We start from the raw sequence: 23652 nt of genomic DNA, 5'->3' as shown, positions 1-23652 counted from the left end.
AATGCTATCATTATGCTATTGTGCAGAAATGTTAGGTAATTTGATTGTTAATCAGTTGCTCTTATCTACTGATTTTTCTCCTTTAAAAATGTAGTTGCAAGTTAGGATTAACACCATAGCACATTAAAGAAAAAAGAAAGTCCAAATAGCAACATAAAACAACAATAAACATCTACTGATATTATCATCCATGTTCTCGAACAATATAAAAATTCATGATAGAGTAATTAAATATCACACCAAGACACAATGGATATTCTGTACATACTAGTAAGAAATATCCAGAAAATACTGTTGTGAACATAGCAACAGTAGTATTTATTCTACCATGCCATGATCTCACAAGGTCTGAGAGCTCAAAATTAATACAGACATTTTATCATTTGTTTATATGGTTCCTCTTCTGTATTTAAATGCTATAAAATTGTAGGGAGAGCAATAATTTTACACAGATTTAGGAAAAAATAGATAGGTTGAGATTTAAAATTTGTTTTGGGAAAGCCAACATTTAAAAAATATTCAATACTATGAGCCACAATTCCTTTTCAAGGTACTGGTATCCAGTGTAAAATGTACCTCTTTAATAAATGGTAAATATAGAATAGTCCAGGAATAATTTGGCAAAATTATACCCAAGCTATATAAAACCAGAAAAAATATCTCCATGGGTGATTGTTCTTCAGAATTAGGTAAAATATTATATTTCTGAATTCCTCTACCCAATGCTGAAAATTTGATATTTCATTAGACTAGAATTCCATAGACTCAGAATAGTGATATGGAAAATGATATACATTTTCCATCCATAAATATTTTCATGACACAATTTAAATACTGACACTTTTCTTAATATCCCCTATAATTTATCATCTTATTACAGGCTAGACAGCCACATTTCCATGTAGCACTTGGTGTAAGATTTATTAAGAAGTATAAACTTTGCCCTAGCCGGTCTGGCTCAGTGGATAGAGCCTCAGACTGTGGATTGTAAGGGTCCTAGGTTTGCTTCTGGTCCAGGGCACATGCCCGGGTTGCAGGTTCAGTCTCCAGTATGGGGTGTGCAGGAGGCAGCCGATCAATGATTCTCTCTCATCATTGATGTTTCTAGCTCTCTCTTCCACTCCATTCCTCCATGAAATCAATATATATATATATATATATATATATATATATATATATATATTAAAAAAGAAGCCCAAACTTTGATTTAATTTTGCTTGCTACCATAATATTCCTTGGGCAAATGTGAGTTTAAAAGCAAATTGATAATTTTGATGCTTATTTTAAAAATATGAGTAATATCAGCCTTATTTTACAAATGAAATGTACCCTAAAGATAAATGAACTTGCTTTAGGTAGTATAGCCAATATGCTGGAATGTACCTGCAATACATTCCAAATGAACATAATTTTCCATATTTTATCATAATTTATCATATTTTTAAATATGATACATAATTAAATCAATCACTGGTCACGTTACAGGAGAAAACCACCCAAAAAGCTTTACCTTAGCATCAATATGAAAAAAACAAAACCAAAAATTTATACTGATTTATTTATTAAAGTCTTAAAAGATACCTGATTCAATTAAACTACTGGCAGACTTATATCATGGTTAGGATATAATTACACTTGATGTCATCAACCACCAGGAAAACAATAATCATCTGCCTAAGGAAAATGCATAAAGACTAAAAATGAATGGTGATACAATAAATACATTCAAACTTTAAGACCTAAAAAGACAAACTGCATAGGGGCGGTCACCATATTTTCAAATTTAAGAAGATCGGCCTATGTGGGCTTCCAAGTCTAGGCATACATGTTGAGTAAATGGGTCATTTTGAGAGCTCTGGCATGTATGTTTCCATAGGAATAAGTAAATAATTGGATCTATTGGAACATAATGTCTCCAAACACTGTTTAATCCATAACAGTGGCTCTCAACCGAGGAGAAACAATCAGCAACAGAAATTTTTGATTATCACAATTGGGGAAGGGGTATTACCGGCATCTAGTAGGTAGTGACCACAATACTGCTAAGTCCTACAATTCACAAGACAACCTCCCATAATGAAGAATTATCTGGCCCAAAATAGGAATCATGCCAAGGTTGAGAAAACATGCTGAACATACCTTGGCTTAGAACAAAAGACTTGAACAAAACCAGGCCTAATTGGATAAATTCTTTCACCTCTTCTGTGTAGTTCTGAACAATCATTGGCTCAGCTCAAATGTGACCATTCATGAATGTTTCCAATATGCTCAGAAAACTAGTCCCTATCAACAGACAGCTGTTTCCCATATGTGACTTATCTTGTTGTGGTTATAATTTAAACAGCTCATTTCAAAAAGCAAATAGCTCATAAAGTTCCTGGTTTATGAGCAATAGATTCCACTTTAGGGAATCATTGATTAACAAAACCAAGCAATTAATTGGTTCCAAGTGTTAAAAACTAAGTTGTTTATGTTCACTGAAGGCTAAAATATCCCCATGGGAATTCCTATTTAATTGAAATTCCACAAGATAGTTCTAAGTAATTAGTGAATTTATTTATAGTCTTCATTTGAAAATCTTACATTTTCAACTTCTTTTCTTTCTCTTTCTACTAGCTACAATATATTGGGTGTTATGTTCCAGGCACTGTATGAATTACTACACATGAACTTTATAGTTATAACAATCCTAGTTGGTAGGTTAATAATAAGGTATTATGGCATCGTTTTCCTTATTATTTTTCAAACTCAAGAAGTCTGGAGAAAGAAAAAGGGGACTGAAAATAAAACATTTGACCATAGCATTCACAAGTCTGAATTCAATGTGAATTAATCTAGTACAATAAAAAGAAAAAAAGAAAAAAGCCAGGAGTTGATCAATACTATTTATAATAATAGCACCATTTACTGAGTGCTTATTATATGCAGGTTCATTGCCAAACGCTTTGATATATTGTTTCATTTAATCCTACCATCAGCCCTTGGTGTAGATGTTGTAGTCATCACATTACAGATGCAGAAACCGAGGCTTCCTTGATGAAACAAGTGGCACACCTGGGATCTGTGCTCTGTTCTGCCCCTCTTGAGGGTCTACACCATGGGTTGGCAAACCATGACCCTTCATTCAAATCTGACTTGCTTCCTCCCTTGTAAGTAAAATGTTACTGGAAAACAACCATGCTCTTTCACTTATGTGTTGCCTATGTTACTTTTGTGCTACAAAAGCAGAATCGAGCAGTTACAGCAGAAGCCATGTGGTAAAAACCTAGATGTTTACTATCTCCCTTTACAGCAGGAGTTTGCCAACATCTGCCTGAACTCTTCCATAGTAAGCAATGTCTGCTCCACCTTGAGCTCCATATTGTTAGGCATTGGAGGTCCTTTGTGCACTTCTCCAGTTAGGTGGTAGCTTCACCTTCTTTAAGTATGACCCCTGCTTTTATTTTCATAGCCATCTTTATGGCTAATACTATCCTTTTCTTTAGCAAAGAGTTTATCTGAATAACAGTAATGTCATACAAGTGAACCTTATTAAAACCGATTTCCGCACCGTCTGAAATCATTAAAAAGCAAACACTAAATGCAAAAACATGTACTGATCTTCTACTGGGCACACATTATGTGCCAGGAATTCAAAATGAGTAAAACACAACATGGCCCTCAAGGAGTTTGCAGATGAGCAGGGGAAACCGAGGTACCCACATAGCTACCTAGGGACTAGGATCAGTGGCTTGATTCCAGGGAAAGAGTCTCCCAAATCAACCAAGGCAAAAAAACCCACAAAAGAACACATACACACAAAAAACGAAAACAAACAAAAAAAACTTGTGAAAATCCATTTCTTGGTTTAAGAAAAAGGTCTCCATTATTTTGAGTTAAATAACAGAATTATGTCTGATTGTTCAGTAACTGTTCAGACATAGAATGGTAGAGCTAAAAGGATTTACAAGCTCAGCCTCTTCAATTCACAGATAGGAAAACCAAGGAGTCCTTATGTGTACTGAGCAGTGAGGGGAGACAAGGTTGCCTTGGGTGCCTGGGAGCTGAGCATTAACCCACATGCGTTTTGGAGTGGGACCCTGCAGCCAGATATGGAGCAACTTTCTGAGCTTTGGTTTCTTCATTTGCAATGCGGAGATCATATTTAAAGGTCCTTGTGAGTAATAAGCAAGTTCATATATGTGAATTAAAGAGCAATGCCTGGGTCTTAGTAAATTTAGTATGAGTATGTACTATGATGAAAATTAAAAATGAGGCATGGAAATGAACTAAACTCAATCTTTAAGAGAGCCCCAATTCACCATGCTCCTGAGATCCCAGCTGGCCTGCCGTCCAAATATAAATAACTGATGCCCTTCCCATTAGGGATGGGTGGGAGGGGCTCACCATTCTTTTAGCTTTCTACTTCAGACATATAGAGTTACCTTTTCTTCTTCATTTCTTGTATTCCTGTTATTTGGAAACCTCTTTGCCAAACCTACTGACACCACCCTTGGCCAAGTATTGAGCATCACACCCAGATTACTTGACCTTGTTCAGCTCCACAGCAGCTCAGCTCACCTCCAACCAATACCCTGTGCCTGGTGCACAGCTGATGCTGCAATAGAAATCAAGATACTATTTTTACCATATTACTCACCTGATGAAGACTATGTCATCATTCTGAGTAGCACAGTCCTTTAAGTCCAGACACTTCTGTCTGTAGGTTAACATCCTTTAATCTTATCTGGCATTATTTCTAACCATATTAATACAGTTATATTAAAAGAAACCTGATTTCAAATCAAAACAGAAACACATACTACCAGTGAGACCCAGCTTAATCCATTTGAGGCTCAGATTCCTTTTCTGCTAAGCTAAGATAAATAGGATCTATCTCATGGGACTGTTGGGAAGATTAAATACATAAATCTCATCCCTGTCAGAGCCTGGCATAGAATAAGTGAATAAGAATTGTTATTGTTATTGTCTGAAAACAGTACACTTCACTCCTCCTCCCCCCTTTTGTTCCTGTTCATGTGAATCCTTCCACTTAGGATGTCTTCCCTTCTTTTTGCTGCCAATCAAATTCAGCATCCTCACGCAGAGCCTTCTCCCAGGGCTTTAGTACACACTGAGCTCTTGCTCTGGTGAACTCACTCATAGTTGGCACTACCCATTTTGGCCCTTAATCAGTGATTTTTACCCTGGGGTCATTTTGCAAACACACACACACACACACACACACACACACACAGGTCATTGGCAATGTCTGGATATATTTTTGGCTGTCACAACTGGGAGGTGGGTATATTAACCATGTGTTTTATATTTTCTGTGTTTTATGATGCTCTGACACCCTGAGGCCCGGAGAGGCTGCCCCTTCGAGGGCTAGCTAATTCCCAGAGACAGTGAACAATTTGCCTGCTGCCTTTCATAGGCAAAGCAACCAATCCAAAGCCTATACCCAAACGCCCACCTCTTTTGTCTAACCCTCACATACCAAACTAATATGTCCTCTGTCCTAAATCACCCCAGGGCCAGGTATCTGACAACTACAGACCACCTCTGTAGCCCTGTGCCAGTCTAAATCATTCCCACTGTTCAATCCTAAGCTTGCTCAAACTTGCCTACTCTGACTCCCCCATTCCTCCCCTGCAAATGCTCTCCCCTCTGTCCTTCTGCCTCCTGAATGACCCTGGTACTTCCTCCTGTGGCCGGCCCTACGTGGCACGGTGTGCCTCCTTCCTCTAGGAAACAGTGAGTGATAACTCTTCTTTCAAAGGCACTGTCTCTATTCTGCCACTTACCGCCTCTGGCAGAAACAAGACCCAGGTACATTTTAAGACAGTGGATGCTATTAGTTGACAGAGGCCACAGAGGCTGTGAAATATCCTGAAATGCATAGAATACTACTCCCTGCAAACAAAGAATAATCAGTCCATAACGAAACAGTCCTAAAGTTGAGAAACTTGACCTAACGTGCCCCACACTGAGATCACAAGGCCTCTGGAAGCCCAGCTCTGCCATCCATTCTATTGCTCAGCCTGACCAGGGAAAAGGAGGAAGTCCCTGGTTCCTGAATTGGCTGAACCCCTGGTGCAATCAATATAATAGTTTAATTTATAGTTATGCATTTTTAATAAAAAATCACTGAATGTTCAGCAAAAGTGAAAATATTTATTCTCAGTTACTATGTAAAGTTTAGTGGTAACAGCTTCTGGTAAAAAGGAAAAATCCATGAGCGCTACTGAAGGACTCCAAAGCAGCCCATTTATTTTCCTCTAGTGTGTCTGTCACTTGTGATGCACTGTACTTCCCCACTGCCCAAACCAGTAGGTGCTATAAAATAAATCTGGGTTAAGAAGTACAAACACTCTGTTTTTGAAGTTTCACAGTGCACATGGCAGACCAAGGGGTCAGAGACTTAAACAGTCTATTTAACTTTGTTTAGCTCAGTTTTCCAAATAAGTTTGATCTTGAAACGTTTCCCATACCATCAATTTCCACCCAATGGAGCAAGTGCTATGTGGAACCCATTTTGGAAACAGCTCATTAAAGTTAACAAAAACCTCAACATTGAACTTTATAACTTGAACTCTAAAGTTCCTCACACTGTAATCAGAGCTGCTTTGGGACACGGAACAGAGAGAAGCTGACACAGCCGCCCTCGACTTCAGAAGTCTCTGGCAGAAAGACAGCACCTGCTGGTCTCTGCTGGAATTTGGGCAGACCAAATTTCCAGATGGCATGAAGATATTATCTCTCCTACCTTATATCCTTGCATTGGTTATAAGAGTACAGACTTCAACATATTTAGACTCCAGGTCAAAAAGTATTACTAGTATTTTTCCACAAGCAATTGGGCTAATTTAAATTTTTGAGTGAGGAGAAACCAAATGTCTTATGCATATACCTTGAATATCCACTAGGAAGAAAAGCAAGGGAGCCAATTAAGACCAAAGGTTATGGTGTAAAGGACTTCAATGTTCCCATCCACTGCCTGACTAGTTCCTGACCCACTCTAACATCTTCTATCCCTAAGTCACAGACAGGCTTGTTCATTTTTATAACTCTGTGACATCTATGAATACAGTTGACCAGCAGAGAACTGTGAATTCTGAAGAGGATCTGGTATTCCTAGATGGCCTCAGCCCATCCATCCTTGCTTATGAGTGTGCAGCCTTCCTCTGCTGGGCAAGAGGAATGGTCATCAGCAAATACTCTGGCCTCTAGAACAGCCTTCAGCAGATTGCTCTATAGGGCTGGCCATAGCTCTGTGACCTGAACAGTCTGAAAGGCCCGGCTGAGTATGGGGGTGAGGACATGCACAGGCAGAAGCAGTGTAGCAGCAATGATTCTGCCATCTGTTCACCTAATGCAGGGGATCCCTCTACTTTTTCACCTTGAGATAAATCGACTATCATTTTCCCCATCCCAAAGGCATACAGCCATCCTCCCATCAATCACCTCCACAGATAGAGAGCAGAGCACAGAGAGAGGAGACACTCACCTCCTTCCTCCCTTTGAAAGTGCAGGCCAGCCCCATGGATAGAAAAGCAGGACACCACCCTGTGTGTTTGATGTTTGAAAATGTTCCCCATGCTTCCTGGACAGTCTCCAGAGCCTCTGGAAAAAGAAGCGCTGTCCTCCTCCTATCCTTCACCCCCTTTCGCAAGAAGGAAAGCAGAGGCCAGACCTGAACGACTGTCTGAGGCCAGTCTGCGCCTAAGTCCCAGAGGGTGCTCTGTTTTCCTATCCTGCCCCTGGAGGGCTAATTCCTTCTGTCTGGTAAACACTGCCAGGAATTGTACTCTTAGGATTTGTAATAAAAATAAGGCCTGTTTACTTTTTAAAACCATGGTAGAAATTCTCCTAGTTAAATCTTACTGTAGGCTATGATATTTTCAAAGTAAATTTGTGCCGTTTCATTCATGGTGAATTGTGTACTTTGAGCTAGTAACACACACTGACCCATATGTCATACTTATGGTTTAAAGGCTAAATGTCATTCCTGTTTGGTCCTCAACACTTGCTTATACAATAGATCCCATGGTGAACTTCAGCAATGCCAAGAAGGGAGCAAAGGGGACTATACACCTGATCCAGTTCCATTGTAAGAGGTTGCCTTTATTTAATACATGATTACTAATGTCGACACTAACTTCAACATTCCTATTGAAATAATTTGAATCTAAAAATGTTATATTCCTACCCATTTATGCATGGTATTATATAATTATTTAGTCAATATATATATTTCCCAAAACTAACTCTATGTTCAGTGTACCACACACAAACAGTCACATGAATAATTTATATAATGTATTTGGCTATACATTATTATCTCAAGCTGTTCTATTAGAGGTTTCATCATCTTCAAAGAATTAAAATGTGGGGTATAATATCCCCTATTATGAGTTGATCTTTATATTTTAGAAATACAATAATCACTCCACAATATATTATTTGTCATCTACATGGAGTAGAGCAGAGAACAACTTTTAAACTGTGGTTCTGAAAAGCTCTGGGACCCAATGGCACTCTGCGAGGGCAGGCTACCACCCTGGCCTGAACCACAGCATCCCCCCCTCCCCCCTTTCTGGTTGGTACTTGGAGATCACCCAAGATAATTGCTTTCTTCCTCCAAAGAAAAACTCTTCCTTTGGTTATGTTTGTCTTTTATTTCTTGAATGTAGATGCTCCCTTTTGTATATGTTCCCCTCTTTTTGAAAATTTAACCTAAGCCTGCAGCCTAATGATAGCTACCCTCAGCAGGTACCCCAAGCTATTTCTACTGTCTTACCCAAGAAATCTACCTTTTCATTCATGATTTAACCTCAAAGACCTGGGACAAGGATGGGAGGGGTCTAGAAGCTCACCATCTCTATTTCCACTGCAAAGGACTCAGCTGCAAATATTAAAACCTCTCGTTTGAATACAGTTTTACTTTGGATAGTAGTGCTCTGACCACAGGCTGCTTAATAAGTGCATGAATAATTCATGCCATGGCCAGTAGGAAACTGCAGCCCAAATTCATTCTGGACAGGAAAACATCAGGGTGTTGGGTAAGGGAAGCCTTCACTGTGTGTTCATTTGGGGGATGACGAGCTTCTGTCTGAGGCCTGTTTGGTTTTTTGAGTGGGCTGGCAGGCTGACTCACACATCAGGGAGTTACCAAAAATGGGAGAGGGCAATTCTTGAAAACGGAGCAGATCTGCCATGGTCCTTGTCACCAAGATCTGCTTCTCTATACATTCTTCCATCATGTGGCGTAGTCTGGCTTATCAGACAAGTGACAGTTTCCAAACATAGAAATAAAAGTTATCTACAATATCTGTTGCATATGTCAGCCAAACACTTGCCCATAAACAGTCTCTTAGTCTCTCATGAAAGAACCTAATTCTGGTACATGCCTCCCTGTCTGAGATGGATGGTGACTGGCTAGTGGCAGATTTTATCCCGCCCTCTGTGCCAGGAAATGCTGGTGCCAACTCTGATTGAGAACATCTTCAGGATTTGGAGGCCTCACTGCAGGGCAGCTCCTAGGATTTCCAACCAACCAGTAATGCCCTCGTGGCAGGCTTCTAGTCCTTTTTAAACGTTATTTCCTGTCACCAGAAGAATTACACCTGGCTTTGCTTTCCCCTTTTCTTGCTTGCTCCTCTATCTTTCTGCTCGTGAACTTGTTTGGAGGAGGTTGCTCTTGGACTTGAAATAACAGAAGAATGAAGTGAGGGGGCCAGGAACTCCCCCCACCAAGAGCCACCACTGGGGTTACGGCTTGTTTAGAAGATAATTATTGGATTTTATAATTACTTTTGTGGGTTGCAAGATAATTACTGTGGAGAAAAATTTCCATGTGTCAAAATAGCAGAGTGATTGCTCTAAAGTTCACAAGAACAGCCAAGATGGTGAGGTCTTAGGTGGGGATCAGATGTGCCAGCTGGAAGCCCACTGGAAGGTGAGGGTGGGGGTAGGGCACCAAAGATGCTCCACAAACCTGATTTCTTTTAAACTGATTTTCTTTTGAAATATGTCCCACTGAATCACTAGGACATCCAGCAACCTCTTAAAAAGACTGAAACTGCAATTCAGGTGAATAACAGACATTAGATTGAGAGTCTATGCTCAGATGTGGTGCTAAGGCAGTTAAGGGGTAATATCTCATGATAGGAACTCTGTGATAGTACAGGCTCAGAAAACTTTTTTTTTTTTATACAAAGACCAGAGAATATTTTATAAATTTTCACCTAAATATTTCAGGCTTTGAGGGCATCTGTTGTCACTCTCAGCTCAGCAGTGGCTGTGCGCAGTCACCACAGACAGTACGGGAATGACTGTGTGGCTGTGCTCCTCCAGACCTTGGATATGGACATTGACATGTGAATTCATACAGTGTCTTCTGCCATAAAATTGTACTTTTTTTGATTTTAGTCAACCACTGGGAATTGAAAAAAAATCTCAAAAAACAACAGAGGGTTCTTGGTCTGCAGCTTACCATTCCCTGATCTAGACGGGTTTGGCACCTCAGTAAGATCTTCAGGGAAGAGAAGTACTAGTAAGCTCATGTTACAGGTAGGAAAAACTCAGGATAGAGTAGTACCAAGAGTGAGAAGAGGGAATTGGTGGTCCCTAAGGCTTCCTAGTTCTAACCAAATACACTCTTTGCCAGTTATTCATCTTCCACTTTTGAATAAATTGACAGTTTGCTTGGGGTGGTGGTTTTTGCTTAAATTTTCATAAAAGAATTATTTTCACATTTAATTACTAGTCTTTTACAAAATAACTAGTCTTTCTTGGAGGTTCACATCTCAAAGGCAGCCAACTGTGGCTGGAGAGGAGGAACTGGAGGACAGACAGCTCAGAGATGACAGCATGGGCAGGAGACATATGTAGTACTTTCAACAATTAAGTTTTAAAAAAAAAATCTTCCAGGGTGGTTATAATAGAAAACATAGATAATAACAAGTATTGGAGAGGATATAGCTAAATGGGAAATCCATATACTCATTGCTGGTGTGAATATGTAGTGATGCAAACAGTTTGAAAAGATCTGGCAGTTCAAATGGTTGAACATGTTACCATATAATCCAGCATTTCTAGTACTAGGCACACATCCAAGAAAAATGAAAACAAATATCCACACCAAAACTTGTACATAAATGCTACAGAAATATTATTATTTTTAAATATATTTTATTAATTTTTTACAGAGAGGAAGGGAGATGGATAGAAAGTTAGAAACATTGATAAAAGAGAGTCATGATCAGCTGCGTCCTGCACACCCCCTACTGGGGATGTGCCCGAAACCAATGTAGATGCCCTTGACCGGAATCAAACCCGGGACTTTTCAGTCTGGAGACCGACGCTCTATCCACTGAGCCAAACCAGTTTGGCAGAAATATTATTTATAATACCCCAAAAGTGGAAGCAACTCAAATGTCCATCAGCTGATTAATGAATAACCAAAATGTGTTATATCCACACAATGATTCAGCGATAAAAAGAATGAAGTACTGATTTATGCTACAGCATGGGTGAACCTTAACAAGCAGAGGACCATATGCTGCATGACTCTATGTATAATAAATATCTAGAATAAGGAAGTCTATAAAAACAAGAAGTGGATTAGTGGTTACTTAAGGATAGCAGATATCAAAGACCTGGAGGGAACATGCTAAGGGGAACAGGGCTTCTTTTTGGAATAATGAAAATGTCCTAAAGTACAAATTTTCTAGATGTAATTTACTTTCAGGATATTTTTCCTTACATGATATTTTTCTACTTTCCCCCTTTTTTGATTTAAATATCAGGAGGCTTTTGAAAATTTTATAATGTAGTCTTGATAGCTTTTAAAGGAGCCATGGGTCAGACTGTTGGACCTCAAAGAGAGGGTGGGGATAAAAAGGAGAGATCAACCAAAGGACTTATGTGCACACATATGAGCCTAACCAGTAGTCGAGGACAATAGGGGTTGGGGCATGAGTGGGGTGGTGGACGGGGATTGGAATGGGGAGTTGAGGACAAATATGTGATACCTTAATCAATAAAGAAATTAATTTAAAAAAATGTCCTAACACTGATTATGGTGATGATGCACAACTCTGAATAGACTAAAGGTCCCTGAATTGTACACTTTAAATAGATTAATTGTATGGCATGTGAATAATATCTCAACAAAGCAACTAAACTCCAGTGACATTTTTCACAAAAATAGAAATAAACAACAACTACAACTACAACAACTACAACAACTATGAAACTACAAAGACCTTAAGCAGTCAATGCAATCTTGAGAAAGAAGAGCACCACAATTCCCGATTTCAAACTATACTACAAAGCTACAATAATCAAGACAATATGACACTGGCATAAACACAGACACAGAGACCAATGGAACAGAATAGACAACCCAGAAATAAACCCTTGCTTATATGGTCAATAAAGTTATGACAAAGGAGCTAAGAATATAAAATGGGGAAAGGATAGTCACTTGAATAAATGATGTTAGGAAAATTGGACAGCCACATACAAAAGAATGAAATTAGATTCCTACTTATAACACACAAAAATAAACAGAATTGAATGTTAAATCCTAAAATTCCTATAAGAAAACATAGGAGTTAAGCTCTTTGACATAAGTCATAGCAATTTTAAAAAATATATACTTTATTGATTTTCTACAGAGATGAAAGGGGAAGGATAGAGAGTTAGAAACATTGATGAGAGAGAAACATCGATCAGCTGCCTCCTGCACAACTCCTACTGGGATGTGCCCACAACCAAGGTACATGCCTTTGACCAGAATTGAACCTGGGACCTTTCAGTCTGCAAGCCAACGCTCTATCTACTTGAGCCAAACAGGTTTCAGAAGCAAAATTTTTTAAAATTTGACAACAAAAATAAACAAATGGGACTACGTAAACTAAAAAGCTTCTGTACCCCAAAAAATTCATCAACAAAGGGATGATTTGCATCTTGGGTGGGATAGGGCAAGAGGACACAAGGTTTCATCATGCCACTCAGGATGGCACACAATTTAAAACTCATTGTTTGTTTCCAGAATTTTCCATTTAATATTTTCAGACTGTGGTTGACTGGGTTATGGAAACCATGGATAAGGGGACAATTCTGGATAGCAAAGTCCTCCCTAGACTGCAACTTTCTCTAAGAGCAGGAACTCATCCTTTATCTCTCTGTTTGCACATAAAATTCACTATAGGCATCAATGCTTGTTATGTGAGTAGACGAAAGACCATGTTCTACCCTTCTTCTGGCCTTGGGCATAGAAACAGTACAACTGTAAGAACAACCAGCACATTATTCCTTTCATGTGGTTTACTGCCAATGTCCTGGCTGAATGTTCCCCAGGCAGCAAATCTCTACTATTTATTTCTTCTTTCCCAACCCAACAACTGGATTCTTATTTAGCTCCTGGTTTTCTTACCCCGAGCTTTGCAACTTTGGCCTCTTTGGTCTTTCCTTTTCTCCCTTATCAACCTTTGGGCTGAAGGGAAGCACATCCCTTCTCCTATCCCTTGCTTTCTGGCCTTCATCTGGCTCCCCTTCATCTCAATGCTTTCATCACAACTGTCTACTTGGCATTGACCTTGAAGCCTTTGAAGGTGATTTCTAACTCGCTCACCATGCCCCCTCCTTTCAGACACATCTTTAAACTATAAACACCTCCTGAAGTTAAAAAAATTCTCCTGTTCATAGTAATTAGCAAACTACAGAAATAAATGTTTGGGGCTATGCAAGTATTGACATCCCCCCCAATAATATTTAATGTATATATATTTTCTATTACTCTTTTAAAATCTCCTTTAGACATACAGACATATTTAAGCTACAGATTTTATAAACATTTTAAAGATTTTTTCCTAAAATAAGTGAATATTTCCAGATGTCTATAAAGTGTCAGAAAGATATAAGAATGGAAGAATGGAAGGGGAAATTACTAGTAAAATTATATATGAGTTCAAAATTAATAAGGCAAACTGGCTTTGAATTGCTGGTGCTTGAAAGTGTTACTGGGCCTCTTTATGCGTCTGTAATAGAAGAAAAGAATCCTACATTTTTTTTTTTTTTACACTTACTGCTCAAGGTCTTAAAACAGGCTTTCTTGAGCTATCAGTGCTCATGGCTTCCAAGCCCTTTCTCTTGTCTGATCCCTGCCTCACACTGCCAGTAACACCATTATAAAATCCCACTCAAATTTACTTCATCCTAATACAGGAGTGGGGAGAATGTGGGTGATACATCTATGGGGTTAATTACCATATTCTGTCTACTTTTGTATATGTGTAAACTTTTCTATAATAATAGTTGTTGGTTTTTTTAAGGTAATGTGATCACTCCACCTCTGCTTAAAAAACCCTGTGCCACATTCGGTGTGCTCACTGGATGAAATCTTAACTCTTTTATAAATTGTGTCAGGATTTTTCAGATCTCTCTCTTACCCACTCTCTCTTCTTTCTGTCTCTAAAACAACACTTTTCTTTTTCAAACACAAACACTTACAAATTCTGTGCATATATTTGTCTACTTGCCTACCTACCTGTACTACAGTATAAGGTCTTTGAAAGCAAAGACCACACTGTTTTCATGATACTTATATTCCCAATGTTTAATATACACATAAAAAATGCTTCACAAATATATTGCTGGGGAAAATGATAAATTACCCCAACATATGTTTCCAGACTAACTCATGTCAATTTTCCCCACATTCCACCTGCTGAAATTACCTACTTTCTCCCAACACATGCTCTTTTAAATGCATACATAAGCTGCTAATTTTATAAACTAATGTAAGAGAATGAACAGCTAGCTGAGTACACAATGCTTTAATAAAACTGTGAGAGCACAACATCATTAGACTCTCTGTGCCCTGTACATGCCTTCTTTACACCTCTTCTTCACTTCCCTTCCCCACTGTCTGAGCAAGGGTCTTTCTTTTCAGGGTTCCACTCAACCTCCATACTCTGCCCAAGTTAGAGCTTTGCCCAGGCTTTCCTGATCTTAAGAAAGCAGTTCTCTGCCTCTGTCCTTTGCCTCAGGCCAAGTCCTCCATACCTGTCACTCTGATTCTGAGTCATGTCCCTTGGACCCATGCAGACAAAATTCTCCAGTAACTACTTCCTTCAGCTATTAATCTTCCCTCTTCCTCACAAGGATCTTACCTTGCTTATTTTTTTTTTTTTTTACTCAACTAACAAAAAATGCTTAGTCATTGTAAATATAGATATATATGAGTACTTTTACCTAGAACATCCGAGTTGTGATTGTTAAAATTTCAAAAAAAAAAAAATAGTTTGACGTGTGCTTCAAAGAGGCCCTTCCCCAGTCTCACTTGTACTTCACTTGCCTTATTAGAAATAAATGTTTACCTGTTAAATGCAGAGTAGAATTAGGTGCTTTCACTTGGACCCAATCCAAGGAAGTTTAATTACCGAAGAGGCCAAGAAGTGCAGAATAATAGCAGGAGGAAAACACTCGACACGAAATTGGACTTGGCGGCAACAATACAAATGATAGTAATCACAGCTAATATTTCTCCAGCACTTTCTTTTGCCAGGCTAAGTGCTTTGTACCAATTACCTCATTTAATCCTTACAACTCCATGCAGTAAATAATGCTGTGGTATCCTAAAGTCACCCAGCTAGCAAGTGGATGAGCCGTTATTTGAAAACTAGAGGCCCAGCGTGCACAAAATTGTGCGCAAATAGATTGCTTCAGCTGGCCTCAGATGGCTGCCCCACCCTTCGCCACTCATAGGTCTCCACTGCTAGTAGCTTGCACCCCACCCGGCCCACCGCAAGAACCACTGCTTGTTTGGTCATGACGGGCATTATGGTGTGATGGCCACGGGCCTTTTATATAAGAAATAGGCAGTGAGGTTCCAAGATCCAGCTCTGAGCCTCCATGAGTGACAGGTTCTGTGAGCAGCTCTGACACTCATGGTGGTTGGAAATTGGATTGCTCACCTAATCTCTATGCACTTCAATTGTTTCATCTGCAAAATGAGGGTTCTCGCTCACAAAAACTCATAAGGCATTCTCTTCTAAAAGGCTGTCTTGTTGAGGAACCCTACAGTCAGAGTAACAGAGAACTATTATGATAAATTGTCATTCCAAAAATTCATATTGGAATACATTAGAAAACTTCTTAAATATTTATCCCTAAAACAAAATTTTGAAATGCATCTAGTGGGTCAATAAATTAATACATTTGTATACAAATATTTAAAGCTAGAAATCATAAGTGAAATAAAGACTACCCTGAAATATTGATAAATTATATGTAAAGCAGCACTGAGGCCAAGCCTGCATGGCTCAGTGGTTGGGAATTTGAGTATTGACCTATGAATCAGGTCACAGTTCTACTATGGTATTCCTGGTCAGGACATATGCCTGGGTTGCAGGCTCAATCCCTAGTAGGGCATGTGCAGGAGGCAGACAATCAATTATTCTCATTATTGATGTTTCTATCTCTTTCTCCCTCTCCCTTCCTCTTTGAAATCAATAAAAATATATTTTTAAAAGAGCACTGAATAGTAGCTGCAATAAATGTCTTGTTTCTGAATTTATTTATGATTTAATTACTACTTTTTAAGTATACTTCTATAAGGCAGAGGCTTCAAAATATTTCTAAAAGCTGTTTGAAAACTGTTAAAATATTTTTCTTATTTTGAAATTACATCTTAAAATGTAATTATTAATGATGGTATAATGCCTATGACAATTTCTCACCATGAATAAACTCAAAAGGATTTCAAATTATAATAGAAAATGTGTATGAAATTATATACAGAAACTAGAGGACAGGTGCACAAAATTTATGCACTTGTGGGGGGTGTCCCTCAGCCCAGCCTGTGCCCTCTAGCAGTCTGGGAGCCCTCAGTGGATATCCAACTGACAGCTGGGCCCCTGGTGGTCAGTGTGCATCATAGCAAATGGTCTTTCCACAGTTCAATTGATTTGCATACTAGCCCTTTATTATATATGCTACCTGGCTTTCTAGAATAGATTTCTCAAAAAATTTGATTTTTAACTATTTGTAAATTAAACTCTAACTTAAATAAAATCCCAAGGTTGTGAAAGCAGCCTATTTGAGAAGCAATTCAGAAAGCAGAGGGATTCATTTAATTAATATTCCAGCCTGTATCTCATGCTCTATTCCACTACAGTCATATTCTCTATTAACTTCCAACATGTTTAGTGATTATTTAGCTACTTTTGGCTTTACAATGTACATAACTTCTAATGTACTTAATTAAAAACGTCTCTCCCTCTACTCCTACCAATGTTAGCTCTTTATTTTTAGATAAAGCAGATAAAAATAATTAAGCGTACTAGGAAATTCTGCAATTCATTCTAACTATGTATCTAATAAAACTGGCTTATCAAACCTACAGATGTATAGAACACATACACATCACACTACCTGATTTTCTACATTTAGTGTATGTGTCATTTAAAAAAAACACAAAAAACACACACACACACACACACACACACACACACACAACTAGATAGCCCGGTTGAAAGCCCCTCACTTTGAAAGACAGGCAAACAAGGATGTGAATCTTTGTTTTACCCTGTGCTTGCTCTGTAGCCTTTACTGTTGAAGTGCTATGTAAGCTTGCTTTCTCATCTGAAAGTGGCTTCAATATTAAAACAAATCCATAAAGCTAAAATAAATGCAAACCATCTTTGGCTATTAATTGTAAACTATATTCTACAGCTTAAAAAATACCTAAAATACGGCTAGAAAAGCATCTTTAATATTATTTAGTAGATATCAAAAACTTAAAAATAATACTTCTACATAGAACAGCAATTGCAAAAATTTCATTTCACCTTTTATATTCACTCAACCATCCAGGAATAGTTTTTCTTTTAATGTTTATTCCATATCAGCCAAATATTTTAAATTCTAGATTGTCTTTAAACTGAAAGTTAGTAAACTATATTTTAAGTATGTTCAAAATAATGTCCATTTTTATATACAAAGAAATTAAGAACAAGAGAAACTCTGAAAAGTTTTAGTTATGTAAAATTTCAAGTGAGGTCTTTGCTGCTAGATCAGAAATTTAAAAAAATATATATATTTTATTGATTTTTTTACAGAGAGGAAGAGAAAGGGATAGAGAGTTAGAAACATCGATGATGGAGAAACATCTATCAGCTGCCTCTTGCACACCCCCTACTGGGGATGTGCCCGAAACCAAGGTACATGCCCCTGACCGGAATTGAACCTGGGACCTTTCAGTCTGCAGGCCAACGCTCTATCCACTGAGCCAAACCGGTTTCGTATAGATCAGAATTTTCACTGGTTACCACTCAATGCCTCTTTGGTGCTAAATGAGGAGCCAAACATATTGATGGTGCTGGACACAATGTAGGTCTGCCCACCACGAGAAACATACAGTCCTCCTCTATGGGGCCCACCGAGCCTGCTTGCATTACTATACTCTTGACCGCACATTCCCTTTACAATAGAGGGATCTCCTGACATACAGAACAGAAGACCCAGATTGAAAATAGTGTCTACAGTGTATGTTTGGTTTATTTTTGAAGAAGAAATGAAATATGGGGAAGGAAGTGGGGTGTTGGAGATGAGACCCAAAGAAAAGATTTTTAAACATTTTTATAACTTAAAGAGAAATGGTCACAATTTGTTGTATACTGTAAAATAGTATGATGTAGAAGCCAGGCAAATGTGAAGTTATAGCCCGCCTTCTCATTTACTACACATATAACGTATGAATGAAGTCTCTCTGAGCCTCCGTTTACTCCTCTGTAAGATGGACATTAAAAGATTGCCTCATTCATAGGATTGATCTGTGCAATAAATGAAATAAAAATGAAAAGCAACTAACTGTTACTTATTGTTGTTACATACCAGTAAATAAAATAAATGAGTTTTTATAATGTTGCATAAACAACTGTTGCTAACAGGAGCTTGGAATAAAAGTATCTTAAAAAAAAAAGAAAAAAAGAAAAAAGCTTCTAGAGAACTTATCTAACAGAACATCCACTCATGACAAAAAAAAAAAAAAAAAAAAAATCATACAAGGTCAATCCTGGCATTTATTTGAATTCCCTTTCCTTTTTCAAGGGGCGGTGCTGCTCTGGGCTCTGGCAGTAAAAACAGAAGGGTTAAACTCCTGACCTCATTCTATTTCAGTGACTACCACCCATTAGGAAGGCAGGGTTCCCAGCGTGTAATTATGCAAAACATTAAGTTCTACAATGTGAGGTCTCTCACCTAAGAATTCTTTGAAATTAAATAGTTGAGTCATATCAGATGATATGTGAACATCCATAGGTATGCTCTGGAGTGTCTGAGACCGTAGAGAGGACGCAAGAAGGAATGTGTGCTATAGGCTAGAACACGCCTGTCTCCATGAGCAGTGAATACTGGCATGTTCACCACATTGTCAACACACGTCCTTGAGCATAGACAGAGACCCTTCCTTATGGTAGCAACATTTAGAAACTCTAACTTAAATAAAATCCCAAGGTTGTGAAAGCAGCCTATTTGAGAAGCAACTCAGAAAGCAGAGGGATTCATTCAATACATATTCCAGCCTGCAGCTCCTGCTCTATTCCATTACAGTATATGGTAAAAGTCTGGCTTTGAATCACCTCGTTCACCCATTTATATTCCATAGGTGTCATTACCTTATATCGCAACCAAAGGACCGAACACAGGCAGTGTGTGCTTCTCAAAATACCCTCCCCTAAACCTAACAGAGTCAGCATTAGGGTGTTTTGTGCGCTCCTGCCTTCCTCCAGCAGGGCCCCCAGTCTTCCTCTTGGATGCCCAGTGCCGTGATGCACAGCCTCTCCGGCAGTGTAATCAAAGAAAAGAATAATTACACTAGCAGGATGCTAATTTTGAAAAGATGATTAGCCAAGCCACCGTCGCTTCATTCACTCTGCACTTCAGAGTCCAACAATGAACACGAGGGATCCTAAGTAGTATTTGCTCTTCCAAACGGAGCAAGAGGACCCGCTGGTTGATAGGAAATTTCTGTCTGTCCAAGCAGGTGCGAGTGTCCAGCGAGGCACTGAGCTTCAGGTTGGCCAGTAGCTCATTCTTCCCCTGCAACATCTGCTGCCTAAAACTTTTCTGAGACCTTACGTGGCCCTCTGGAGTCTGCTCCTGGAGGTGCTTGGGAACCGACTGGAGGCTCCTTCGAAATGCACTGCCACCTAGGCGCGCCCACAGCTGCGGAGGCTTCTGCCTGCTGGGCGCGGTGCTGACCCTCCTTCTTGGCTCCTTCTGCCTCAGTGGCTGCCAGCCGGCACCCTCCCTCCTCCCCGCTTCAGACAGCATTGTGGGGAGCTCTCTGGCTTGCACACACGTCCGCTCCAAAGAAGCCGCTGCACGCCCCTCCCCCGACTCCCACATTCTGAACATTAGGCATCATTCCAAGAGGGGCCAGCGGCACTCCAAAAATCACCACGGCCATGTTTTGCTCCAAACAGGCACCATTCAACAACTCCACAAGTCCCCGGGGCGCTGGGCGCTGGGCGCTGTTGCCAAGGCCAAACCCCCTCTCCAAAGTGAAGGCACATCTGTAACACAGCCCATCTGGAGCAAAGGCTGTATCCTATCTTAACGCAAAGATGTGAGACTAACTAAGAAGCCCAGAGAGCCAAGAAAGCAGGTGCAGGAGCCTTTTCAAAGCTAAAAAAATGTTGCCCTTAACAAATAACCTAAACCCCAGGTTTTCCAAGAGAAAAACCCCAGATTACCCCGTTTCAAACCCCCATTTCAAATGCCTCCTTTGGGGGATGCAGTCCGGGTTTGGCTGCTCCTGTCATCACTCTGCAAAGTGCCTGGGCAGGCGGGTGTCACGCCTGGGGAGAGGGCTCAAGTCCCCGCGGTTCTCCAGGCAGCGAAGCTCCTGGAGCCCCGAACTGGGGACCAGCGGAGCCACCTCCCCGCCCGCCTCCCGCGCTCGCCCGCCGCCGCCCCGACTGGCCCAGGCACTCACCGTCCCGCGTGTCTTCCCCGCGGCTGCAGTTGCTGCAAATGTGTTTGATCTCCTTGCCTAGTTGACAATGGATCACGAAGGACACGTTGTTGCTGTTGTTGGGGGCGGGCTCCTTCAGGGGCTTCATCCTCAGCAAATAAAAAGCTTTCTTTTTGGGTCTCTGGGCGCTGGCGCCTGGCACCGCGCCCTCCCTGCAGCGCGGCGAGCGGAACGCAAACCTCCCGGGCTCCGCGGCGCGCGTGGGATCCGCCATCCATCCGGCCCCCGGCCGGCCCGGGCCCGGCGCTGCTCCGGTCGCCGCGAGCTGCCTCTTGCACCCTGTGCCGGGCCAGCATGCCCCCGCCCCGCGCTGCACCCTCGTGTCTACAGCGACCAGGGCGGGCCGGGTCAGGGGAAGGCACGGAAAGGGTCTTGACCTCGCTGACCTCGCTGCCCGATCCAATCCTTACCCCAAGGCTGGGGGAGGGTTTCCGGAAGGTACTCCTCGGTCCTACCTGCGCCTCGTGTGCACATCCCCCCCTGGCAACCCCACCCCTCAGTAAACCTCAGCCCCAGCAATGGGAGCCTGCTGGTTCAGCAGCTACCTTCACTGCTCTCTCTGGAGCTCCCAGACAGACGCCAGCCTCCCCCTCTCCCTTTCCCCCAGCCTCACAGAGCAAAGGAAAGCAGGAGGCACCACCCAGAGAAGGCAGCTAAGCTGGGAGCCCTGGAGTGAAAGCGCCTCTCTTGGGCCAGAAACAAATGACCTTCCTCGGGGGAGGGGGGGGGGTGTCCATCCCACAGTCCTTGACTCTCAGTGGAGCCCCCAACCTGTTACAATATAATTGATGTTTTCACCCTCAACAGAAATTCCCCAGCCTGAAGGGGGCCTTACACCAGTGTCATTAAAATTCTGAGTAAAAAAGGATCAGAAGAGGCTTGAACAAAAACTCAGAAACAACTTGCAATTTTGGGATCCCAGCCAGGCTGGTTGAAGATTCCATAGATGTTTTAGCATAGCGAGCAGCCTTAGCAAGGCAGTGGCACCAGTGGCTCCAGAATAACAACAGCCACCACAAGTTATAGAGCTTCTTTGTTCTGCACTTTAAAAAGAAATCACACTGTGTCTATACAATACTGGTAAACCTGACTCAAGGTATTGTGAATCCCACATCACCCTTTAGAGACTAAGTTTAGAAAAGTCTTATATCACAATCGAGTTAGGCGCTTATTCTAAGAATAGGGACTTAGGGACCCAAAGCCCTTAGATTCTGATTTAGTATGTCAACTTAGGGGCCAGGAATGTATAGCTCTAATAAGCTCCAATGATATTTTTCCCTTTAATTCTTTATTGTTTAAAGTATTACATATGTCTCTCCCCCCCCATTGACCTCTCCCTGGCACTCTCACCACCCAGCACATGCCCTCACCCTCCTAGTGTCTGTGTCCTTTGATTATGCTTGTATGCATGCATTCTAGTCCCTTAGTTGATCTCTTACCGTCACCTTTCCCCATCTTCCCCCAACCTTTCCCTGTCTTCTCTCTGAAGTTTGATGTTCTAATCAATGATTCTCTTGTCTCTGGATCTATTTTTGTTCATCAGCTTATGTTGTTCATTATATCCTACAAATGAGTGAGATCATGTGAAATTTATCTTTCTCTGACTGGCTTATTTTGCTTAGCATAATGCTCTCCAGGTCCATCTATGCTGTTGCAAATGCTAAGAGTTCTTTCCTTTTTACAGCAGCATAGTATTCCATTGTGCAGATGTACCACGGTTTTGTGATTGGTGTTTCTGATTTCTTGGGGTATCTTCCTAGAAGTGGTATTACTGGGTCAAATGGGAGTTCCATTTTTAATTTTTTGAGAAATCTCCATCCTGTCATCCACAGTGGCTGCACTAGACTGCATTCCCACCAGCAGTGCACAAGAGTTCCTTTTTGTTCACATTCTCCATAGCACTTGTCATTTGTTGATTTGTTGATGATAGCCATTCTGACAGGTGTGAGATGGTACCTCATTGTCGTTTTGATTTGCGTCTCTTGGATGATTAGTGACTTTGAGCATGTTTTCATGCATCTCTTGGCCTTTTTTATGTCCACTTTTGGAAAGTATCTATTTAGATCCTTTGCCCATTTTTTAATTGAGTTGTTTATCATACTTTTGTTAAGATGTATGAGTTCCCTATAAATTTTGGGGATTAGACCCTTATCATTTATAATATTGGGAAATATGTCTTCCCATTCAGTGGGCTTTCTTGTTGGTTTATTTTGCTGTGCAGAAACTTTTTATTTTAATGTAGTCTCATTTGTTTATTTTCTTTTTAGTTTCCATTGTCCTAGGAGCTGTATCAGTAAAGATATTACTACAACGTATTGACAGAAGCCAATTCTAGCATGTCATAATTACAAGAGTTCCATCAAAAGTTGATGGGACTTGGTGGGCTCAACACAGACTGAGCCACATATGTAATTACCTGTTGGAATGGCTGGAAAGGCATTTCCCCCAAATCTGATTGCTTGCTACCAGACAGCTCAGGGCGTTTTATTGCCTCTCCTTGGCCAAACACCTGAACAGCTGTAGGCTATTCTCCAAATTGACAGTGCTTCTATAAATTCTACCCTTTGAAACTTTACCCTTTGAAGTGTATGTCTCCACATTGCCTTAGGACAAATTGT

At 40.4% G+C, this 23652-nt stretch overlaps 1 protein-coding gene across 7 annotated transcripts in view; it reads right to left on the bottom strand.

The window, feature by feature from the left end:
- The window catches only part of PHACTR1 (phosphatase and actin regulator 1), a 532833-nt gene that overhangs the window by 210734 nt on the left and 298447 nt on the right, over window positions 1-23652 (bottom strand). Inside the window, exon 1 of one of the 7 annotated variants that reach the window (XM_036447918.2) lies at window positions 20996-21576. The exons of 5 other annotated variants lie outside the window; for them this stretch is intronic. In XM_036447918.2, coding sequence (XP_036303811.1) covers window positions 20996-21248 — 253 coding nt within the window. In that variant the 5' untranslated portion in view covers window positions 21249-21576. Of the gene's footprint in view, window positions 1-20753; window positions 20901-20995; window positions 21577-23652 lie in introns of those variants that run through there. One more of the 7 variants, XM_045584275.1, reaches the window with a different exon arrangement.

This window comes from Pipistrellus kuhlii, unplaced genomic scaffold (genome assembly GCF_014108245.1).
Source record: "Pipistrellus kuhlii isolate mPipKuh1 unplaced genomic scaffold, mPipKuh1.p scaffold_m20_p_2, whole genome shotgun sequence".
Classification (NCBI taxonomy): domain Eukaryota; kingdom Metazoa; phylum Chordata; class Mammalia; order Chiroptera; family Vespertilionidae; genus Pipistrellus; species Pipistrellus kuhlii.
Note: the sequence above shows the minus strand (reverse complement) of the source record. Positions and strands in the feature narration are given on the sequence as shown.